This window comes from Somniosus microcephalus, chromosome 3, assembly GCF_052327205.1.
Source record: "Somniosus microcephalus isolate GS21.2 chromosome 3, FLI_Smic_1.0, whole genome shotgun sequence".
Taxonomy (NCBI): Eukaryota; Metazoa; Chordata; class Chondrichthyes; order Squaliformes; family Somniosidae; genus Somniosus; species Somniosus microcephalus.
Window position 1 is genome coordinate 19,325,942 of NC_140989.1, and position 24,903 is coordinate 19,350,844.

The following is a 24,903-nucleotide window of genomic DNA, read 5'->3' on the forward strand; positions in this document are numbered from 1 at the left end:
CTGGCAAGGACGGCATTTATTGCCCCATCCCTAATTGCCCTTTTCTTGTGGAAATAATCGCAGTATAGGAACATAGAAACAAGAGCCCTTCAAGCTTGTCCCACCATTCAATTAGATCATGGCTGCTCTGTATCTCAACTCCCTCTACCCGCCTTGGCCCTTAATACCCTTGCCCAACAAGTATCTCAAGTTTCTCCTCATAGCTATAATAGCTAATCCCTGGTATCTCGGTGGATCTTTCTGTACCTTCTCTATATGACTTGAATGCCTGAGCGGGAGTTGGGAGGTTTTCATAGAATCATAGAAATTTACAGCACGGAAAGAGGCCATTTTGGCCCACTGTGTCCGCGCTGGCCGAAAAAGAGCTTTCCAGCCTAATCCCACTTTCCAGCTCTTGGTCTGTAGCCTTGTAGGTTATCATATCCAAGCACTTTTTAAATGTGGTGAGGGTTTCTGCCTCTACCACCCTTTCAGGCAGTGAGTTCCAGCCCCCCACCACCCTCTGGGTGAAGAAATTTCCCCTCAAATCCCCTCTAAACCTCCTACCAATTACTTTAAATCTGTGCCCCCTGGTTGTTGACCCCTCTGCTAAGGGAAATAGGTTCTTCCTATCCACGCCCCTCATAATTTTATACACCTCAATAAGGTCTCCCCTCAGCCTCCTCTGTTCCAAAGAAAACAAACCCAGCCTATTCAGTCTTTCCTCAAAGCCAAAATTCTCCAGTCCAGGCAACATCCCGGTAAATCTCCTCTGTACCCTCTCTAGTGCAATCACATCCTTCCTGTAATGTGGTGACCAGAACTGCATGCAGTACTCGAGCTGTGGTAAATCTCCTCTGTACCCTCTCTAGTGCAATCACATCCTTCCTGTAATGTGGTGACCAGAACTGCACGCAGTGCTCGAGCTGTGGTAAATCTCCTCTGTACCCTCTCTAGTGCAATCACATCCTTCCTGTAATGTGGTGACCAGAACTGCACGCAGTACTCGAGCTGTGGTAAATCTCCTCTGTACCCTCTCTAGTGCAATCACATCCTTCTTGTAATGTGGTGACCAGAACTGCACGCAATACTCTAGCTGGGGCCTAACTAGTGTTTTATACAGTTGAAGCATAACCTCCCTGTTCTTATATTCTATGCCATGGCTAATAAAGGCAAGCATTCCGTATGCCTTCTTAACCACCTTATCTACTTTAAGTTTTAAATTCCTCGGAGCTTTAAGTTCCTCGGAGTCCACATCACGGAAGACCTCTCCTGGTCCCTCAATACCTCCTCTCTGGTGAAGAAGGCCCAGCAGCGCCTATATTTCCTAAGGAGGCTGAAGGATGTAACCTGTCACCCCTGATCCTCTCTAACTTTTACCGCTGCACAATAGAGAGCATCCTGACGAACTGTATCACAGTATGGTATGGCAGCTGTAGCTCCTATGACCGGAAAGCCCTGCAGCGGGTAGTCAAAACTGCCCAACGCATTACCGGCACCCGGCTACCGACCATAGAGCACATCTACCAGAAATGCTGTCTACGGAGGTCACGGTCCATCATCAAAGACCCTACCCACCCCAGCCACAGCCTGTTCGCCCTCCTGCCATCTGGGAGACGCTACAGATGCATTCGCACCCGTACGACCAGATTTAGGAACAGCTTCTTTCCCAGGGCTGTCATCCTACTGAACTCCACAAATAAACTCTAAAGCCTGCACATCTGCCAATGCACTTTATTATGGTTATGTTTATGTATTACAAGCCAAATGTATGTTGAATGTTTAAATGTCTTAATCTAAATGTACACTCTCAGGAGCCGCAAGCCTACATTTCATTGTACTGCACTTGTGCACTAACAATGACAATAAAAGTTGATTATTATTATTACTTGGCCTGCTACCTTCAGGGATCTATGGACCTGCACTCCAAGGTCCCTTTGTTCCTCTATGTAGTGTGTGTACCCGTCTACCTTTAAGGAAACTATTGTATGTAACCATTCACCTTTAAGAGAACTACTTTAGGTGTGGCACTACTTGTTTGGCTTCTGTATACTGTAATACCGACAGTGACCACACCAGTATATAAGTGTTGTGGCAGGATTGCTGGGGCAGATTCGCCCTGACCTTCGAATAGTAAAGACCTGTTTGTTTGTTACTCCTGAAGTCTGTGTCGTTATTAACAGTACAACCCACAGACTTTACAGTGGCGACGAGTCCGATCGTACCCTGCGGCAAGACTACCAAAGCAACTAAAGAGCGTCGAAGAGAGGCAACCGCCCTCGTCGTTATGCTGGGAGAAAACACGAGGCTGCAGCAATAGAAAGGAAGAAGACTTTAGCAACAAAAGCTTCCAGCAGCAACAGGCACTGACTACCCTTCTACCACGGTGCGGAGTGAGCCGATCAGCAGGAAACAAGGCGGCCGCGGAGACTGTGAGTAGGGGAAAGTGTAACGAAATCCGGAGGATAAGGGCTGTGCACTCGACCACGGTCGAGGGGGAGCAGAGCTGGTCAGGAAGTCGGGTCCAACGGCGTCGTGAGATAGCCGGACCGCGATCGGCGGGAAAAGCCGGGCAGCGACCGAAGCCACGAAGCGCTGAGACCGGGAGCAGGCGCGGGAAGAGAGAAACTCAGCCGCAGCCGGGGAGGGAAGCACCGGACTGCGTGAGGGCTGGGAGGCGAACGGGAGCCGAGCGTGTGGGAGAGGCAGAGCCGACCAAAGGAGGCTGCGCGAGAGCCAGTCCAGCGGCTGAACTGTTCTCCACCAACGGGGTACCCAGCGCCGGTAGAGCCGAACGTGTGGGAGAGAGACGGAGCCGAGCAAGGGGAGAGGGACTGCGTGAGAGCCAGTCCAGCGGCCGAACTGTTCTCCGCCAATGGGGTACCCAGCGCCGGTAGAGCCGAACGTGTGGGAGAGAGAGACAGAGCCGAGCAAGGGGAGAGAGACTGCGCGAGAGCCAGTCCAGCGGCTGAACTGTTATCCGTGAACGGGGTGTACCCAGCGCCGGTAGAGCCGTGCGAGCGGGAGAGAAAGACAGAGCCGAGTAAGGGGAGCTGTGCGGAAGCCAGCCAGCGGCTGAACCTGTCCACTGTGGGGAAAGCGTACCCCTTCCACCAGGGAAGAAACGCGGGAAGCTGCCATTAGGCGGAGAAGACGACAGAAGCGGGAAACCGCCATTGAAGTGGGCGGGGAGAGAAGGAAAGAGCGGGAAATCGCCATTTTCGCGGGAAAACCGCCATCTTAACTGCCATTGAAGTGGGCGGAGAGAGAAGGAAAGAGCGGGAAACCGCCATTTTTGCGGGAAAAACCGCCATCTTAGAAATAAACAAATAAATAAGAATACTTAAAGAAATACTTGTGCTGCTCCCAAGGAAAGAAAGATGCCTAAGCGAGGGAATATTAACGATTTTAATTCTGAGATAGAAGACTGGGCCACGTACGTGGAACGCATAGAGATTTATTGTGAAGCCAACAAAATAGAGGAAGACGACAAGGCGATAACATTGCTAAACTCGATGGGGGCAAAAACATACGGGCTCTTGAAGCATCTAATAGCACCAGATAAACCGGCGGATCAGACTTCTGAAGAGATTGTAGCTGTGCTGAAGGACCACTTGAACCCCACACCGTTGATGCTGGCTGAACGTTTCAAATTCTATGCAAGAACGCAGAGGAAAGACGAAAGTAACGCGGAATACTTGGTCGAACTGCGTAGGCTGGCGAAATACTGCCAGTTCGGAGGGAATCTGACAGAGGCACTGCGAGACAAGTTCGTATGTGGATTGTCCAAAGAAGGGACGCAAAAGCGACTACTGGAAGAGAACGACCTCACACTAGACAGGGCTGTTCTTATAGCTGCATCGCACGAAGCCGCAGCGAAAGGAACGGCAGAAATGCAGCTGAAGGCGGCGGCACTCGGGGTGGACCAAATTACCTCGAATACAACAAAATGCTATCGTTGTGGGAAGACAACGCACGACCAGAATCAATGCTGGTTTAAGAACCAAGAATGTAGGAAATGTGGCAAACTGGGTCACATCGCAAAGGTATGCCGGTCAGGGAAGAAGACCAACAACCAAAGGAAGCCACCACAAGAAAAGTACAGCAAGGTACACAAGGTGGCTGAGAAGAGTTCAGACGAACAGGATTCAGACTCAGGCCCAAACAACCAGGAGCTGGGTAGTCTGAGAATTCACAATGTGGGGAGGGAAGCTGATCTACAAACTATCTGGGTCATGCTAAGAATAGCTGGAGTCCAAGTAAGAATGGAGTTGGACACTGGATCAGCTCTATCAGTCATCAATCGAAGGGACTACCACCGGCTATTCTCTCACATACCCTTAAGGAATACCAAGTTCGTATTACAGACATACACGGGGCATAAAGTATACCCCATGGGGAAGATAAGAGTCAAGGTGAGAGAGAGGGGTAAAGAACACCCAAGAATGAACTTGTACGTATTACCTGAGGGAGGACCACCACTTCTAGGACGGGAGTGGATTAAGAAAATAGACATGGAATGGCACTATCTAAAAGCCATCACGAGTGAGGACTCGGTACGAGCACTCAGCTCAGATTCTGGAACGGATGACGATAAGACTAACTCAAATATGGAAGACAAGGCTGAAATGGACTTGCCGACTATGGTGGAGAAAACGAAGACAGGCATAAAGGCTTATGCTACCGAGAAGGATAAAGCTTCAGAGCAGAACTCCAGGTTGACAGAGAATTCTGAGCCTGTCCAAGTTAAGGACTTATCCACGACGGAAGAACACAGAGCCCGGACTCAAACGTATCGCAAAATACAACAACAATTAGAACAGTTGAGTTACCGTCTCGTACAAGAGATGAAAACAATGGAACAATTCTGGGACACCGAATGGGAGAACCTGGAAAGACAACAGAGGCAGCTAGCTCAAGCGGAGAGCGACCATAGGGCCATCATGGCTAAGTATCGATCACATCTCCCTGATGCTGTTCAAGAGTTAGAATATTTGCAGAACGAAACAAATGAAGAGGAATCTTCAGGCAGCCAGGATTTTATCCCAGTTCCTCTCTACGACTCCTTACAAGCAGAGTGTAAGAAGTTGAAAGAACAGTATGAACAGGCCCAGGCTACAATTCTGAAGGGGGTTAACTCGGCAACCTCCGAAAAGCTAGTTTTAGTGAAAGCATATGAGCAACTAAAGGTTGAACATGAGCAAGAAGTCCAAAGGATGCAGGAAATGTTTGAGGAGCTCCAGGCCAAGACAGACTCATCGGTAGAGATTCCATCCATCGATGAAAAATTGGAGGTGGAAGACATGGCAGAACATGGAATCCAAGAGGTTCAAGAACTCATAAAAGTACTGAAGGAAACCCAAGACAAATATGAGGCGGAAATGACCAGGGTTCAACAACTTGAAGAACATAGTCAACTGGGAATCCGGGCAGTGGAAGGAAAGGCAACTGGAAGAGAAACGGAGACTGGAAGAATGGCCCCTGAACTGGAGCTAGAGAGCATCAAGGCGCAACTTCTTCGAGCGCTTAAAACCCAAGCACCAGAGGGAAAGGTGGATGAAATAGAGAAGAAGCTGATCCACAGTGTCCCCGGGGAAGAGTTAACGACCAGCCAACTCCTTCACAGGCGGAGTGACAAGACTCCACAAGGGGAACACGAGCTTCAGGCTTCAAAGGGAAGGAATTCGGAGTTTCCAAAAGGGATGGAGATAGCTGAGGTGGCAACACAGCTTTTACAAGGATGCCAAAAGGACGCTGAATTACGTCAAATTGAACAGAAGAATGGGGAAACAGCTACTCCAGTAGAAGGAGTAAATAGCCGGATAACGCAATCCCCGATGGAAGGGAAGGTATTGAACTCACAAATGAGGACAGTAGTGAAGGAATGGCAGACAACCCAGGAAGAGCGTGATGAATATGAATGTATGAGGAAGTCTTTTCAAGAAAGATGTCTAGGGAAGGAACCACAGTCGGCTAACGTCCAGATGGGTAAGGAGGAAGTAGAAGGCCCTCTCGCTGGCCTAACTCAGGACGACCCCGAATATTACCATGACCTGTTGAGTGACACTGAATATTACGAGGATCTGGTCTGCCCAGTTTGTGAGGAAAACTCCCAAAGTGCTGAAATCAGGATGAAACACTTAAGGTCTAAGGAACATAGAGGGTTGGTGGCGCTACAGCTGGCAGCCGAGAAAGGAGCCCCGAGAGTCTCAAAAAGGCAGAAAAGAAAAAGAGGCAGAAGACAATAACTATCTAAAATATTATCACTTCTACCAGCTCAGGAGGGGACCTACGAAAGGAGCTAAATTAGTTGAAAAGTGGGAAATTATCAAGACAGCCAGTTGGTTATAAAAGTCGGCACTGCCGGTTCAACAGGACGAAAGTTCAAGCTGTTACGTCAAGGAAAAGGCTATGGAGGAGTCACACTATCCATGTGAACCGGCTACACCAAAGAGATGTTGTTCGGACCAAGTCAAGATCGGAGACTGAATCTGTGAACTGTTCCCGCAGAGACTGACTTTGTGAACTGTTTCCCACCGAGATTATATCTGTAAAGTGTTTTATATGAAGTTGAAGATATGTATGTTAATGGGACTCTGTAAGTAATAAGCTAAAAAGGGAGGATTGTAGTGTATGTACCCGTCTACCTTTAAGGAAACTATTGTATGTAACCGTTCACCTTTAAGAGAACTACTTTAGGTGTGGCACTACTTGTTTGGCTTCTGTATACTGTAATACCGACAGTGACCACACCAGTATATAAGTGTTGTGGCAGGATTGCTGGGGCAGATTCGCCCTGACCTTCGAATAGTAAAGACCTGTTTGTTTGTTACTCCTGAAGTCTGTGTCGTTATTAACAGTACAACCCACAGACTTTACACTCTACAATACTCAGTGTCTTACCATTTAATGTGTATTCCCTTGCCTTGCTAGCCCTCCCCAAATGCATTACATCACACTTCTCCGGATTGAATTCCATTTGCCGCTGTTCTGCCCACCTGGCCAGTTCACAGAGATCTTCCTGCAGTCTACAGCTTTCTTCTGGCCAATGGCATAATTGAAGAGATAGGTTTTGTGGGGTCTGACGAAGGTGGTGAGGTATGCAGCAAACTAGAAGGGTATTACATAGAAATTGTAACACAAACAGGCCATTTGGCCCAACCAGTCTGTATTGGTGTGCATCTTCCACACGAGTAATGGCCCTAATCCCATTCACCCACCATGTCCCCATATCCCTTTGTCCCCTTTCCTTCAATTACCTATTTAATCTGTTCCTAAATGTTGGCGTGATCTCTGTTTCAATCACTAACTCTGGTAAGTGCAATTCACAGCCTCACAAAAAAAAGGTTTCTCCTGCTCTCTTTCCTAAATCTCTTACATTTAATCTTATTATATCTATGTCCCTTTGTTGTAGATGCCTCAACTACAGGAAATAGACTGTTTCTATCTACACTGTCCCATCCTACATATTTAAACACTTAAATTAAATCGCTTATAATTGTGAAAATCTAAAAATGATCAAGGAGCAGTGCATTAGATTGACTAAAATACATGATCAACGATTGCCAAGTCCCAGCAGGAGGAAGACAAAATCAGCTAGAGTTTCAACCCCAAGCCCTAGCCAGTGATCCCTACTGTAAGTGCCTGTGTGTGGACACTGGGCAAAGGCAGGAATGGGCTCCATTATGATGGTCTCACTGTTGAACACCCTGCCAACTTTCATCATCTGGGCTTACATATTAAGAATGGCAATCTGAGGGTCAAGCTCCCACAGGATGTGGAACTGTAGCACAAGTTCCTTCTCCCAGGTGAAGAGGGGAGAAAATAAAATGTCCTGATTTAAAATAAATATCTTGACAACATGGTCCAAATTAGGGACCATGGCCAGCTTCTACAATCCCTTCATGACAATTATTTAGATGGAATTCTTTTCAGGTATTTGACAGCTCATTTCCTTTTCTACACTCCCCCATACATCTGTGGACAATAGAAGACTTAAAAAAAACACATTTAATATTTATTTGGTTTGTCATAACACTTTTTATTTAATGAAAAATGAGATTGTCTATTGCAATTTCTAACAGTGGAGAAAAGAATAACAAAAATGAACTTCAATAATTATATATAGATATGGCATTGCAGTAAGAGCTAGAACCAGAACTCTCGATGTCTGTACATGCTGTAAAGATCAGGGAATACGAGGGAGAATTAGGATCAGTTAAATGGTTGGTGCAGCCCAGCTATGTAATTAAAGGCGTGTTTAGACTACACATTTAGCATTGCTGAAGAGTGGTTTCCACTTCATGGTGCTGAAGTTGTTGTATAAATCAAGAATTGGGGCCCGATCTGACTCGAGAGAGAGAAGTGGTGTGGGATCCCCTGAAGGACCACTGGAGTGTAACTCCGGTGTCAAACTGGGTTTGAAAAATGCTTGGGGATCCTCTGCACCTCCTGGGAAGATTTTGCCTGCCAAATCCAAATATTTAAATTTTAACCGAAGGAGGAGGTCTATGCAAATGAGAGAGAGATTGAGTGGATTGGGCCTATACTCTCTGGAGTTTAGAAGAATAAGAGGTGATCTCATTGAAACTTATAATGAGGGGATTGACAGGGTAGATGCTGAGAGGTTGTTTCCCCTGGCTGGAGAGTCTAGAACTAGGGGGCATAGTCTCAGGATAAGGGGTCGGCCATTTAAGACTGAGATGAGGAGGAATTTCTTCACTCAGAGGGCTGTGAATCTTTGGAATTCTCTGCCCCAGAGGGCTGTGGATGCTGAATCGTTGAGTATATTCAAGGCTGAGAGAGAGAGATTTTTGGACTCTGGGGGAATCAAGGGATATGGGGATCGGGGCGGGAAAGTGGAGTTGAGGTCGAAGATCAGTCATGATCTTATTGAATGGCGGAGCAGGCTCGAGGGGCCGTATGGCCAACTCCTGCTTCTTATGTTCTAATTGGGTCACCAGAAGATGTGCAGAATTTTTCACTAGTCAGGAGAACTCTAATTCCAGCCAACCAGTATAAACAGAGTACTACCAAGCAAGGCCAGTAGCTGCTATACCAAAGCAGCACATGACTCACCATTTATTGGACCATTTGCTTGGCAACTTACTTTCATTTGACTCGCAGCTTTACGTTTCAGTTTAAAGATTCCCTCTTATTCTTTGACCCTTTCTATTTCAGTGTCATTTTCACACGTTCTGCTACTTACTCCCCTAGGTTTTCTCTGCCACTTTCCATTCTTTCTGAGGGATGCACTTAAAAGAAAACTTGCATTAATATAGTGCCTTTCATGTCCTCAAGATGTCCCAAAGCACTTCATAGCCAACGAAGTACTTTTGAAGAGCCCACACCGTTATAATTAAGATATAGAAGATGGTAAATGGCAATAGGAAGCACATATTCTGAATGTTACTTGAAGCTAAACCATGACATTAGATCAAGGGGACATAGGCTCAAACTGGTGAAAAGCAAATTTATCAACAAGTTTCTCATCAAACAGAGAGTATCATGTTTGCTATCTATCCCCCTTTTATTTTTTAAGGTTCTGCCAGCCTTGGCTCAGTGAGTAGCACTCTCATCTTATGAATCGTGGGTTCAAGTCGACTCCAAAGACTACAGTACAAAATCTAGGCCGACACTCCAGTGCAGTGCTGAGGGAGTGCTGCACTGTCGGAGGTGCCGTCTTTCACATGAAACATTAAACCAAGGCCCCGTCTGCTCTCTTAGGGGGATGCAAAAGATCCCATGGCACTACTATGAAGAACAGCAGGGGAATTCTCCCCGGCGTCCTGGCCGATATTTATTCCTCAACCAAAATAACTAAAAAACAGATTATCTGGTCATTTAACTCATTACTGTTTGTGGGAGCTTGCTGTGCGCAACTCCGCTGCCGCGTTTCCTACATTACAAGTGACTACACTTCAAAAGTACTTAATTGGCTATAAAGCGCTTTGCGACGTCCTGAGGTTATAAAAGATGCTATATAAATGCAAATCTTTCTTCCTTTTTATTTTCTGTTTTATAAATAAAATGCTAAAACTGGAATAAAAATATCTGCAATAACCCAAAGCAACCTATTGTGCTGATTACATCTATATGGGAGTCCAGGGGCTGCTTGTTGCAGTATTGGGGAAGGAAATAGCAGTGAAAGGGAACAAGTCACCACAGGCTATTCCTATTGCTGATTGTTGTTTTGGCATTTTTATTAAACCCATGCAGAAACGCTGAGTGAAGGAACAAATCCCTTTCTTCAGGTTCTCTCGCTCCCAACTCCACACATTCCATCATGTCCAAGATGCAAATGTATTCCCTTGCCCAAGTAGCAAGATTATCCCTCATCTAGGTTCAAAGACTGAGACGCAGCCAGGGTTAGCATGCTCTCGGAGGGTTTGTTTTCTCCTCGTCTCAAAAAGCATGTAACAACTAGTATTTGTATTGTGCCTTTAACGTAGTAAAACATCGCCAGGCGCTTCAAACAAAACCCAAACAAAACCGGACACCGAGTCACACCAGGAGATATTAGTGCTTCTTCCTTGAACAGAGGCCCAACCAGTCCCCATCCACCACCACCCTCCTCCGCCCGGCTGAACTTGTTCTCACATTGAACAACTTCTCCCGACTCCACTCACTTCCTCCAAATTAAAGGTGTTGCTATGGGAACCTGCATGGGCCCTAGCTATGCCCGCCTGTTCATGGGATATGTGGAAAACTCTTTGCTCCAGTCCTACTCAGGTCCCCTCCCCTCACCTCTTTTTCCAGTACATCGATGACTGTATCGGTGCCGTTTCCTGCTCTCGCCCTGAACTAGTTCAGTTCATTCACTTTACTTCCAATTTCCACCCTTCCCTCACCTTCACATGGTCCATCTCCGACTCTTCCCTTCCCTGACTTCTCCGTCTCCATTTCTGGCGATCGGCTTTCGACAAACATCCACTACAAGCCCACCGACTCCCACAGCTACCTGGACTACACTTCCTCCCACCCGGCTTCCTGTAAGGACTCTATTCCATTCTCCCAGTTTCTCCATCTCCGCCGCATCTGTTCTGACGATGCCACCTTCCATACCAGTGCTTCCGACATGTCTTCCTTTTTCCTCAACCGAGGATTCCCCATTACTGTGGTTGACACGGCCCTTGACTGTGTCCGTTCTTTTTCCCACACTTCTGCTCTCACCCTTCCCCTCCCTCCCAGAACCACGATAGGGTTCCCCTTGTCCTCACCTTTCACCCCACCAGCCTCCACATTCAACGGATCATCCTCCACTATTTCCGCCAGCTCCAACGTGATCCCACCACCAAACACATCTTCCCCTCACCTCCCCTTTCAGCATTCCGAAGGGACCGCTCCCTCCGCGACACCCTGGTCCACTCCTCAATCACCCCCAACAGCCCTATTCCTTCACCTGGCACCTTCCCGTGCAAGCGCAGGAGATGCAACACATGCCCTTTTACCTCCTCCCTTCCCACTGTCCAGGGCCCCAAACACCCCTTCCAGGTGAAACAGCGATTTACTTGTACTTCCTGCAATTTAATATACTGTATTCGCTGCTCACGATGCGGTCTCCTCTACATTGGGGAGACCAAATGCAGATTGGGCGACCGCTTTGCGGAACACCTCCGTTCAATCTGTAAGGGTGACCCTGAGCTTCCGGTCACCTGTCACTTTAATTCTCTGCTTCACTCCCACTCTGATCTCTCTGTCCTCGGCCTATTACATTGTTCCAATGAAGCTCAACGTAAGCTTGAGGAACAGCACCTCATCTTTCGATTAGGCACTTTACAGCCTGCCGGACTCAATATCGAGTTCAACAATTTCAGATAATAATCCCTGCCCCCATTTTTCATGCAGTATGATTTTGCCATTCCCATTTGCAACATTTTCACAGTATGTTCTTTCAATTCCTTCCTCCCCTCCTAAACCCCCACCCCCTGTCACTGCACCTGCTTAATATCTGTTACATTTCCAGCTTTTTCCAGTTTTGATGAAGGGTCCCAGACCTGAAACGTTAACTCTGTTTCTCGCTCCATGGATGCTGCCTGGCCTGCTGAATTTTTCCAGCATTTTCTGTTGTTATTTCAAGGAGATATTAGGGCAGATGACCAAAAGCTTGGTCAAACAGGTAGGTTTTAAGGAACGTCTTAAAGGAGTAAAGAGAGGTAGCGAGGCAGAGGGAGGGAATTGCAGAGCTTAGGGTCTTGGCAGCCAATGGTGGAGCAATTAAAATCAGAGATGTTCAAGAGGCCAGAATTGTAGGAGCGCAGATATCACGGAGGGTTGTAGGGCTGGAGGAGATTACAGAGAGGGGGAGGGACAAGGCCAAGGCCATGGAGGGATTTGAAAACAAGGATGAGAATTTTAAATGAGACGTTGCTTAACTGGGAGACAATGGGCCAGAAATTGGTGAGCGGGGCTTGCCGCACGTGCAAGCCCCGTATGTGCACTTACCCCGCGCTACTGCCGATCAGCTCCAGGGACGCCTGGACTTGGTGTTTGAAAAAGAAGAATCCCGGGCAGCGTATGACGTCACGCCGCCCAGGAGTGCAGCCAGCGCGAAGCCAGGAGCGTGCAGTGCAAGTGAGACACGCCCCTTGAGGTCTCAGTTTCACTGGACACGCCCCCAATGTTTCTGTCAAGCTGCTAAGCATTTTTACATGCAAAGCAGCAGTTTAAATAGGTTTTTGGAAGTTTTTTGAAGATTTTGGTAACTTTTATAAACTTTTTAAAATGTTTACATTATTTTGAGTAATCTGAAGTAGTTTTAAAGAGAATTAAAGCAATTTAAAGACTTTTAAAAGCCCTAAAAGATTTTTTTTAATACCATTTATTTATTTAGCAATGTCGTCGTCATACGTGTCTTCACACTGTTCCCTTTGGGGAACTGTATGAAGTGGTGGAAGGATTTATGGCCATGATTAACGCTCATTCCGTGACCGTAACCATCTTTGAACCAGCCATTAGGGCGGTTAGTCCTATGGCGGGAGGGTTTTACGGGCTCCCACAAGCTATACAAGGAGGGGGGGCCACCCACACCCACGGACGCAAATATCCCACTGGATGTCAACCCAGAATTTAGAGCCGGAGCTCCGACTCCACTTGCCGGGACTGTCTGGAGCGGGGTTCGAAACCCTACCCTGATCTGGCCCAGCGGCGGGGATCCTACCGCTATGACAAAGGCCCAATCCGATTAGCAACGTGAAATGGCAGCATAGGGCTCCAGTCACGGGGAGGGAAAAGGCGCAGGAAACGTATGGGTGTCACCTTTTGTGCGGAGTGGGCCTTTTGCATAGCAGTAAGCATCCCCGCCGCTGGGCCAGAAGGAGTAGGGTTTTGAACCCCAATCCAGACAGTCCCGGCAAGTGGAGTCGGAGCTGCAACTTTAAATTCTGGGTGGACATCCAGCGGGATACTTGCGTCCGTGGGTGTTGGTGGCACCCCCCCACCTCAGATGGGTTGTGGGAGCCCGTAAAACCCTCCCGCCATAGGACTAACCACCCTAATGGCTGGTTCAAAGATGGTTACGGTCACGGAATGAGCGTTAATCACGGCCATAAATCCTTCCACCACTTCATACAGTTCCCCAAAGGGAACAGTGTGAGGATACGTACGATGATGACCTCTTGCGCAATGCACCTCCTTGGACCCTCAGTCGCAGATGCGAGGGGGCAAGTCGTGCAATTGTTAAATTTTTCATTTTATTGACATGTAAAATGTTGGCCCAGTAATTCCCTTCCAAATGCGCGAGTGCGGTCGGGGTACTTACGCATCTGGCCGGATGAAATGCCGGTTTTCAGCATGCACAGTGCATGTGGGGAAAACCGGCATTTCCTGTCCTCTGAACGAAGGGGTTCAGAGGCAGAATGCGTGCGACTGCACAGGCAGCGCGTGCGCAGTATAATTCGCCGCTTTCATTAATGCTTTCAGTGAGGTCAAGTCATTACAACTTACACATGAAAAAAGCATGGGTACAGTTGCTCCAGAGGCTGCGGAGGAAGATATTTATTATCGTGGAGCTTCTGAAAGTATGTATGTCTGTATATATTCCTTTGCGTGTTATGTATATATTCCTTTACTTATGTGTATGAATGTATTATTTAATTATGACTTTCAGAGAAAGTAACTTATTGGAAAATCATAATTAAAAACATACATTCATACACATTAGTAAAGGAATATAAAACATACATACATATACGTAAAGGAATATATGTGGACATACATACATAACTCATTCTCACATTCCATTCACACAGCCACAATTGCTCCTTCTACCTACCGTTCTGAAAACCCATTAAAAAAAAAAAAAAATTTAAACTTTAAATCTTACTTAAAATTTCTTAAAATAACTTCCCTCCCTTTCCCAAACAAAAATATTGCATTTCAGAAGCTCCACGATAAAATATATCTTCCTCCGCAGCCAATGAACAACTTTACACTTGCTTTTTTCAAGTGTAACTTCTAAGGACTTACCCTCACTGAATCCATCATTGAAATCCACAAAGTTCACTGCGCAAGCGCTGCCTGTGCAGTCGCACGCGCTGTGAATAGACCTCGGGTCTGGAAATGCCGGTGTTCCCCGCATGCGCTGTTCCTGCTGAACGCCGGCATTTCCAACGGCCAGATGTGTGAGTACCCCGACCGTACTCACGCTTCTGGCCGCGAATTTCTGGCCCAACGTAAGTCAGCAAGCACAGGGGTGATGGGCAAATGGGACTTGGTGCAAGTAGGATACGAGCAGCAGAGTTTTGGATGACTTCAAGTTTACGTTGAGTAGAATGTGGGAAGCCAGCCAGGAACGCATTGGAATAGTTAAGTCTAGAAGTAACAAAAGCATGAATGAGGGTTTCAGCAGATGATGAGCTGAGGCAGGGGAGGAGTCAGGCGATGTTAGAGAGGTGAAAAGAGGCAGCCTCCACTCGGTGACTATCTGAAGGCACGCTCTAAGTCCACAACTTGCTGTGTGCGTGTGCGCTTCATGAATGCAAATAGCGCACGGTGCAGCAGGTTGGCACACCAATGCACCCCATCTCATATAGTATGCCTGCATGCTCATTTCTTCACCTCTTTAAAGTCTACTTTACTGGGCTGCCTTCACTTTGTGTTGGCCCATGTTACATCACATTACGAGAGCTCACAGCGATGAGGTGCAGGGTATGAAGACACATAGGGATCTGGCAAGTCACCAGCCTCGGCTGAATTAGGTTTTTCTTTAAAAATACTTAAGAGTCAGTGTTCTTTTTCTCAGTCTACTATGGCAATGTTTCAAAGCAATATTATTTTAAAAATTCATAAAACTACAGAAAATAACTTCTAAAATTCACCGAGCTCTCAAAAGTCATTTTAAATTAATTAATTTCTGCAGACATACGGTGTAAATACCAGCTTTGATTTTCTTTACAATTTCGAATAGTGACGTACTTTTGAGTTCAATGACTTAGCCGGCGATGGGCCATTAACGAGTACTCCCTGACCTTGAATCTATTTAATGCAAGTTTCAGTGGGTAAGCAATTACACAATAAAATCAGCAAGCATTCGGAATTGCATCAGTTAATCAAGAACAGGTAGTACAGATTTGTTAAAGAAATATCGTGCTTGATAAATTTAATGCAGTGTTTTGAGGAAGTGACCATTTTGATAGACAAGGTGCATGCTGTAGGTGTGGCGTGTATGAGTTTTCAGAAGGCATTCAATAAGGTATCTCACAAGAGGCTTGTAGCAAAATTCAGGTGCAAGGCGCAACAGGAAATACAGCAGCACAAATAGAAAATTGGTTGACAGGAAACCAAAGGTTAGGATTAATGGGTGCAGCTGAGGTTGGAGAGGGATTGGAAGCAATGTTCCCCCTAATTTTAAATTTAGCTGCGCGGTCCCTTTTCCGGGCTGCGTGGCCCATTCAAAGTTTCGCGCATGCGTGAAATTTCACGTTAGAAAAACCAGTCCCGCGCAGACAGCTGCGTGGCTTAGCGGGAACGTTGGTTGGAAGTGGTGTACACCAGGGGCCAGTGCTAGGTCCACTATTGTCCTCACTATATATAGATGATTTGGACTTGCGTATGGGGAACACAATGTCGAGATTTGCTAATGACAAAAGTTTGGCAAAATTTGAGGAATGACTGCAAAAGACCACAAGAGGATACAGACAGGTTAGCAGAATAGGCAGAAAGGTGGAAGATGCAATGTAACATTGAGAAGTGTGGAGAAAAAACAAGAAATGGGTGTAAACACTTAGTGACTGCATTGACGTGTGGGGATAAACAGACACCGAAGGGTCCAAACACATTGGGGCAGTAATTCCTCCCCAAACGCGTGAGTACGGAAGGGGTACTCACGCGTCTGGCCGGAGAAAATGCCGGTTTTCAGCATGCACAGCGCATGCGCTGAAAACCGGCATTTCCTCTCCTCTAACCCAAGTGGTGAAGAGGCTAGCGCGTGCGTCTTGGATTTCCTCTGTTTTGGGGGATTTGCGCATGTATTTATTTTTACAGGTAAGTGGTGTTTTAGTGCAATTTAGAATTTTTTTTCCCCCACAGGTTTATTATTTTAAAGAATCTACAATAAGGTAAGTTTAGTTTTAGACCCTTTTTATTAAAAATTTATTTTTTTCAAAAAAAAAAATTGTTTAAATTATTTTTTTAAACTTATTTATACTTAATTTGATGATTGGGATGTTTTTTTAAATTTTATTTAAAGTTTAAGTAGTGTTTTGGGGTGCAGTACTTCTCATGAGTTTGACAGTTCTTACTCTCAAACTTATGAATGAAGTTTCCCCTCCCCTGATTGGCTGAACAGTGCTCACCTGATCGCAGCCGGCACATCGCACTAACTACGCCGCTGGGTCAGGTTAGCACGACATCAGAAACTGGCCACTGAAAGGAAATCCACTGCGGGCCAGGTTTCAGATGTCGGCGCGCAGGGTGAGTGCACATCGGGGGCTTGCACGCGCGGCAAGTTCTGGGCCATTATTCTCAGAAAGTCTGAGTACAGGTAGAGGGAGTGCAACGAAGGTTCACTAGACTGAATCCTGAGATGAGGGGATTGTCCTATGAGGAGAGATTGAGTAGACTAGGCCTATATTCCCTAGAGTTTAGAAGAATGAGAGGTGATCTCATTGAAACATATAAAATTCTTACAGGGCTTGACAGGGTGGATGCTGGGAGGATGTTTCCCCTGGCTGGGGAGTCTAGAACCAGGGGTCACAGTCTCAGAATAAGGGGTCGACCATTTAGGGCTGAGATGAGGAGAAATGTCTTCACTCAGAGGGTGGTGAATCTTTGGAATTCTCTACCCCAGAGGACGGAGATCAATACATTTTTGGATACTAAGGGAATCAAGGGTTGTGGGAATAGTGCGGGAAGGTGGAGCTGAGGTAAAAGATGAGCCACGATCTTACTGAATGGCGGAGCACGCTCGTAGGACCAATGGTCTGCTCCTGCTTCTATTTCTACGTTCTTGGATAGAGGAAACCAGAAAAAAGGATTCTAAAAAGGGTATTAACGCCAAGAGGATGTACAGAATGGATCCACCACCAGGGATAGCAGGAGACCCCCAAGATACTAGGACTATTTTGATTGGAGCACAACAGCAAGAGATTCAATAGAGGTTTGTTTAAATGATGAAATGTTTTGATCGGGTGAATAGGGAAAGACTATTTCCTCTGGTTGGGGGAGTCAGTGACAAAGGGTCACTAAGAAATTGAGGTTAAGAGAAATGTCTTAATGTAGAGGGTTGCTGCACCATGGAATGCTTTGCCACAGGTAGTGGTCCAGGCAGAGACCACTGCAGCTTTTAAGAAAAACATGGTTAAATATTTGCAGCAAAGGAAGATGCAAGAGCAAGGCAATGGGATTCTTTTGGATTGCTCGAGCAAAAAGCTAGACATTTATTTATTTGTTCTCGGATATGGGGGACACTGATAAGGCGCGGATTTATTGTCAATCCCTGTTGCCCTTTAGAAGGCGGTGGTGTAACTTCTTGAACCACTGCAATCTTTGTGATAATGGTGCTTCTACAACGTTTGCAGGATATTGATCAGTGATAATGAAGGAATGGCCATATATTTCCGAGTCAGAACGGTGTGCGATGTGCAAGAGAACTTAGAGGCGATAGTGTTCCCACGACATTCTTTCTCTTGCCCTTCTCAGTACTGGAGGTTACAGGCAAAGGATGTGCTGTCGAAGTAGCAGTGCATCCTGTAGATTGTAAATACCGCAGCCACAATGCAACAATGGTGGAGGGGTTTGACAGCAACTCTGGAGTCAGGGACACCGATCAAGTAAACTGCACTAAACTTGAAGAAATCAAAATATGAAGGTGCTATCATGGAAGGAGAGCTTTTAAAGGAATTTAGTCTTCGCGTGTGAATTGTTAGATCTCACCATCCCCTTTTTTCCTCTTCTTCCTGCTTAGGATGCCTATTTACACCCTGTATTGTTTGTGACACACAACAACTAGTGGAAACATGATCTTTTCCCAGCTGCTAGCATGAGTGCGAGTGGCGAGCGAGAGAGAGATGCACACCCTCCAATTTTTCTTTCTAAAAGGGACACTACATTTTCAAGCTTGCTGAGCTTCACCATCAAAATTTCAGGTCAGGAGTCTATTCAGTTCTGCAACTCCCCATTGCTGAATAGTTCTCCATAGTGAGTGAAGAGATCTTTAAAAATGATAACGGCAATGATGTTTCTTCTTTTCCACCACCAACTAAAAATCCTCTCTGCTTAGGACAGTCCTCAGAGACACCTCCGCAGATTGGTTGCTTAGGCAGGAGGCACACTTGCCGTGATTTAGGTCGGCATTTCCACTTTGTCCCCCTCCTCAAATTTCCAAAAACAGTCTCTCCCCCTTCTTCTCCAAAAAGGAAATGTCAAGATCAACGAACAGCACCAAAACAGATTAACCAGTCATTCATTTCATTACGTTTCTGGGCCCTTGCTGTGTGCAAATTGGCTGCTGCAGTTGCCTAGATAACAGTGACTGCACTTCAAAAGTAATTAAATGGCCGTGAAGCGCTTTGGGATGTCCTGAGAACGCGGATGGCGCTATATAAATGCAACAATACAAAAGTCACTCTTTAAATACAAATGTCCTTTGGACTGAAGATTCAAATCCCAACTTCCTAGTTCGGCGTATCACATTGGCCGTGATGCAAGATTTAACCTTAAATCATAGCACGCAATGCATTTCTGAATGAGGTACCTGCACGCTATACTTGCCTCTTCAGTGAGCTCCCCAAACACAGTAAGGACATCGTACAACAGGCTGGCAGTGTAGAACGATTTGATCATGTTTCTGTGGAAAACAAAATATTATTTCAAACTGTGACGGGAATGGGCTTTTAATCGATGTTAAAAAGATTAATGGCTTTTTAAAATCACTAACTATTTCTTCAACACATGTACTGCTGACAGTCTCAAAAATAGGCCAATTCCTTACAGTTGTTGGTTAAGATTTTACCTGCAAGTAATACTTGAAAAATAAATGCTGAATGACGCAGGTCTGTTGTCCATCAAGAACACTTGTGTGCAGTGAGCATAAGCCAGCTGTGTACAAACTCTCATTGTTAAATTACTAGTTACGTAGGCAGGTATACATTTTATGTGGAAGCCTGAACACTAAAGTTTCTTTTATTTGTTCTTGGGATGTGGGTGACACTGGCAAGGCAATATCTTGCTACCCTGAGGGCACAGAGAGTCAACCACATAGGTTAGGAATGGAGTCACACATGTAGGGTTGGCACGTTATTCTTCTTGAAGAACATTAGCAAACCAGTGGGTTAAACACAATAGGGATTGATTGCAAGGCACTAATATAACCTCAAGGATCAGATCATACTCCACGCGCGGCTTGTCAACAAACAAACTGCTCAATTAGCTGACTCTTGTAGTCATTCCCAGGTATCCTTCACTCTATACAAACACTCTGGGACTGGTAAAGTCCTATATTTTGAACGCTGCAGTAGTGGGGCCGTGCATGTGACTGCAGACACATTACCAACGACTACAGTATAAAAACAGGAGTTTTAGGTAACACATAAAGCAATTAATTTATTTTGGTAGGTTACCACACAACATATTTTACATTTAAAAAAAAAAAAGAAATGTGTGAGTGACAGAGTAGTTTTTTCCAAAACAGACTTGCCTGATTATCACTGGACGAGGTTTGGGGCACAGAACCAATAGTTGTTGATCTGTTCTCACTGGTGTAAAATGGAGTCTGTTACCTTGTTTACACTATATTTATCCGTATTTACTGTTTGCAGCAGCACAATGGAGTTAAATCAGTGTGACTGTTGTGATCTCCATGCCCAGTCAGTTCTAGTTTGCTGCCAAAAGCCTTAGAAAATTCGTCAGATCAGAAACAAACACCAATTTTACTACATTCAGAGCTCCTGCCATTATAAACACTTACCAGCTCTGATTGTCAAATTCACAGTGGTACAAAAACATGGCAGGCTCCAGCCTGCCGCCTTGGCATTCTCTTTAAGAGAAGTGCCAGCTCGGCTCAGTGGGCACTCTAACCTCTGCGTCAGAACACTAGTTTCAAACCCCAGTGTGGGTTTGAGCCCATAATCGAGGCCGACACCTCAGCGCCGTGCTGAGGGAGTGCTGCATTGTCGGAGGTGCCGTCCAGCAGACTGAGGCCCTGGTGAATGTTAAAACATTCCAGGGCACAATTTAAAGAAGGGCGGGAGTTCTCCTGGTGATGGGGCCAATATTTCTCCCTCCACCACCAACAGCACCAAAAACAGATCAGTTAGTAATTCATCACATTGTGGGATCCTGCTGTGTGCAAAATGGCTGACGTGTGCGCTTTAAAAAAGTTAGTTTATTGGGTCCTCCTGAGGGATACAATAAGGTACTACATAAATGAAGGCTAGTTCATTCTTTCTGCAGCAGTGATCTGATTGTACTCACTTTAGCTGTTGAGTTTCTTCTCACTATTAAAAAAATCAGCTTACGGTAAAAAGCAAGATTTTATTTTTTTAATTATCCGTACAAGTGCATCCAATTTGGGTTATGAATTGATTATAATACTTGAAAAGGAAATATTGCAGGGCTATAGAGAAAGAGCAGGGGGAACGGGACTAATTGGATAGCTCTTTCAAAGAGGCACGATGGGCCAAATGGCCTCCTTCAGTGCTGTATGATTCTATGATTTTGTCTGTATGCAGATCTAACAAGGCATCATCCAGGAGCTCGGGCAGCCCAGCTATCAAAGAAGTGATGTCCTTTGTGCAATTTGCAGGGAAGACATTAAATTTTGTATAGCCAGTAGAAAGTTTAATTTCGCTTACGGTCTTTTCACTTGATCCAATTTTTCAGCTCGGGATATGGTGCCCTCCCATCTCTCTCAGCCTCCACCCACTACCACGCACTGAGAGAGGTAGGCAGTCAGCTTATGCTGCTCGGGCCACACAAAAAGCTTCCTCAGGTGCATCACCCTTGGAAGAGAGTGGGTTCTGGGTGCCTTGCTGCCACTTACCACTCCTCAGCCCAGATCGCAAACTTACTGCACGAGTACATCCAGAGTCCCTTGCCATATGGCACAGTGTTATAACATCCCAACTAACACTGCATTTAAATTGAAGAGGTGGCCCTGCGCATTCCATAGCACTGGAGCAACAGGTTTGACTCTCCGGACAGACCAATGTGCAGAAGAGCGGGGAGTGGAGTGGTGGGAACTGGTGTTTAATTTGCATTCTGCAGCCAGAAGAGACAGCAGGCTGCAGCTTCAGAGCTAGATCTCAGGAGGTCACAGTGCCACCTTGTTTACCTTGCACCCTGTTACCCTACTGCAGTAAGGGGCTGCGTTCATCAAATGATAGCATCTAACAGCACAGAAGGCGGCCATTCGGCCCATCATGCCTGTGCCGGCTCTTCGAAAGAGCTCTCCAATTAGTCCCACTTCCCTAATCTTTCCCCATAGCCCTGCAAATGTTTCCTTTTCGAGTATTGATCCAATTCCCTTTTGAAAGTTACTACTGAATCTGCTTCCACTGCCCTTTCAGGCAACGCATTCCAGATCACAACACCTCACTGTGTGAAATAAAATCCTCATTGTCCCCTGGTTCTTTTGCCAATTATCCTAAATCTGTGCCCTCTGGTTACCGACCCTTCTGCCAGTGGAAACAGTTTCTCCTTACTTACCCTATCAAAACCCTTCATAATTTTGAACACCTCTATGAAATCTCCCCCTAAACCTTCCCTGCTCTTCTGGCACCATTCTGATATAAGTGCAGTGTTCAAGAGCATGAACTGTGATCGACTGTTCTCCTAGATGAAAGGGAGCACACATGCTCATTTTTTGTGACTCCCTCAGACAAGTTAATTGGGGACCTTGTTAAGGTTATTAGATACCCCAGAACTGAAAGTAGTTTCAAATGCAGAGCCCGCTTTCTTAGAACTTAAAAAAAAACTGCAGGGAATCTGGGCCAGTGGGATGGATAGATAGAAATAACTGAACCCTTCTTTCTCCCCTTTCAATCACTCTCATTAACTTATTGCACTCTGTAATTTATGCCCCCCCCGCACCAAACAACATTTTTCCCTTTCCACCCCTTTAAATTACACGGGGAGCCATACAAAGCGAGTAAATTACAGTACTTGATGTAGCCTGGTTTTAGTTACAGCAGGTTGCAGGAGCCAAGGAACACATCTTGCGAATAAAAATATTCACTGTGCTTATTAACTGGGATACCCTGCTGGAAATAAATTGTTCCAAAGCATCCCTCCCCCATTAACAAGCAAAATCTCGCCGTCAGTTTAGACACGCTGGGGAAGCACCTGCAGGTCGAGAAAATACCTCCTTCAAAAGCAAACATCTCACTAACCACATCCTGCCTCACTGGTATTGGCCGTGCTGGACTCCACTCGATAACATAACCGTACGAGGTGGCTGGGCATCCCTACCAAGTCTGCGGCTTCTCCACTGGTCTGTGAGTACAAAGCGCACCATTTTACTCACAGCTGCTGTCCCATGAGCCAAGTTATGGAATTCCGGCACCACTTCTATCAATCAGTACTTGGTTGGGTGTGTGGAACCCATCACAAGCACAGCCACCGCGCTCCCCGCTTCTGCGTTCCAGGGTAGTGCTGGCCGCCAGGTGGGCAGCTTTATAAACATTGCTGCCTGGCCAAGCACAGGATGAACCAGGCCCTGTTCGTTGAGCTTCAGTTTCCCAATCCAGGTAACGCTTGGAAGCATCAGGAAAAAGCAATACAGGGGAATGGGAAATAAAAACAGAAAATGCTGGAAACACTCAGCGGGTCAGGCAGCAGCATCTGGGGAGAGAGAAAGAGAGTTAACGTTTCAGGTCGATGACCTTTCGACCATTCAAGGAATGGGATTCAAGCGGAAATCAGGGACTCGGGAAACCTTGCTCAGGTGAAGAAACATGCTTAACAATGAAAAAGCTTAATCTCTCGAGTATCTACGAACTCCCATGATATGGCAGCAGTGGTAGGGGTAGGGTTGGGGAGGGGGGTGGAGGGGTTTGGATTTAAGGTTGCCAACCCCTCCAGAATTGGCCTGGAGTCTCCAGGAATTCAAGATTAATCTCCAGGACACAGCTGCGAGCAACCCAGGGGAAAAATTATCGGTGGATTATAAAACAAATCGTGTGTTTTGTCAATTTTATTACTTATATAAAAAAAAATTGAAGCACGCCTTGGGACGTTTTACTACGTTAAAGGCGCTATAAATAAATAAATAAATACACGTTGTTGAAATGGGGGAAGGCTGTTTGACTGGGCAGGAAGTCATGTGAATGAAACTCTAGGAATGCATCCAACTAGATTGGGTAATCCGAGGTGGAATGCCTCCTCCCTTCTGCCTGATACTTGAGGATTCATTGTACTGAAATACAAGTAAAAAGAATGTTGGAAATCTGAAGTAAAAATAGAAAGAGCTAAAAATGCAGAACAGGTTGATCAGCGGAGGCTAGGTTAACAGTTCTAGTCCAACCCTTCATCAGAATTTGAAAAATTGGGAGCCACTTCTGAAACAGGAGAGATTTTGAAAATCAACTGACTAAAATGACCAAATGAAATGAAACCAACTGTGTCACTGCAGGCCCACCGTTCTCTCTGTGCTGCCCCTGATGATTCTGTCAAGACCACCTTTGTACTGTCAGACTGACAGCCTGATTAACTCATGCACAAGTCAAAATTTCCTCCCACTAAACATCGGGAAGATTGATACAGGAAACTGTGCGCTATCCGGCACCGACGGGACCGAGCTGTTGCCGTTCCCTCAAAACTGCCGGACACTCCAGCGCTAGGGCAGCACGGTGGCATAGTGGTTAGCACTGTTGCCTCACAGCGCCAGGGACCCGGGTTCGAATCCGGCCTCGGGCGACTGTCTGTGTGGAGTTTGCACATTCTCCCCGTGTTTGCGTGGGTTTACTCCGGGTGCTCCGGTTTCCTCCCACAGTCCAAAGATGTGCGGGTTAGGTTGATTGGCCATGATAAATTGACCCTTAGTGTTAGGGGGATTAAATACGTGGGGTTACGGGGATAGGGTGGGATATGTGTTGGTGTAGGGGTTACGGGGATCGGGTGGGATATGTGTCGGTGCAGGCTCGATGGGCCGAAATGGCCTCTATCTGCACTGTGTGGTTTCTGTGATTTCTGTAATGTTGAAAGATACGGAAGCTTCTGAGCTCCGTATCTGTCAACAAACCCTGTTGCTTAACAGCTTCTAAACAGTCCAAGCGCCTCTGTAGCGTAGCAACAGCTTCAGCAGACCTTGCAGAGCTTGACTGTTGAGGAAAAAAGCAACGAGAAGAAAAAAAACCTAACGAAATCGGCACCTGATTTTTGCCGGTTGCTCAAGCATTCTGGACAGTTAGCCTCCGGATAACACAAAGTTTCCTGTATTATCGTTTTCAGCCCCTGCTATAAACTCCGCTTCCCCCGCCACCTTCTCCA

At 46.0% G+C, this 24,903-nt stretch overlaps 1 protein-coding gene across 1 annotated transcript in view; it reads right to left on the reverse strand.

Moving 5' to 3' along the window:
• vta1 (vesicle (multivesicular body) trafficking 1) overlaps nt 1-24,903 on the reverse strand; it is a 215,010-nt gene that overhangs the window by 79,377 nt on the left and 110,730 nt on the right. The window contains 1 exon segment of the mRNA XM_085979250.1: nt 19,189-19,264. Within this exon segment, the coding sequence (XP_085835376.1) occupies nt 19,189-19,264 (76 nt within the window).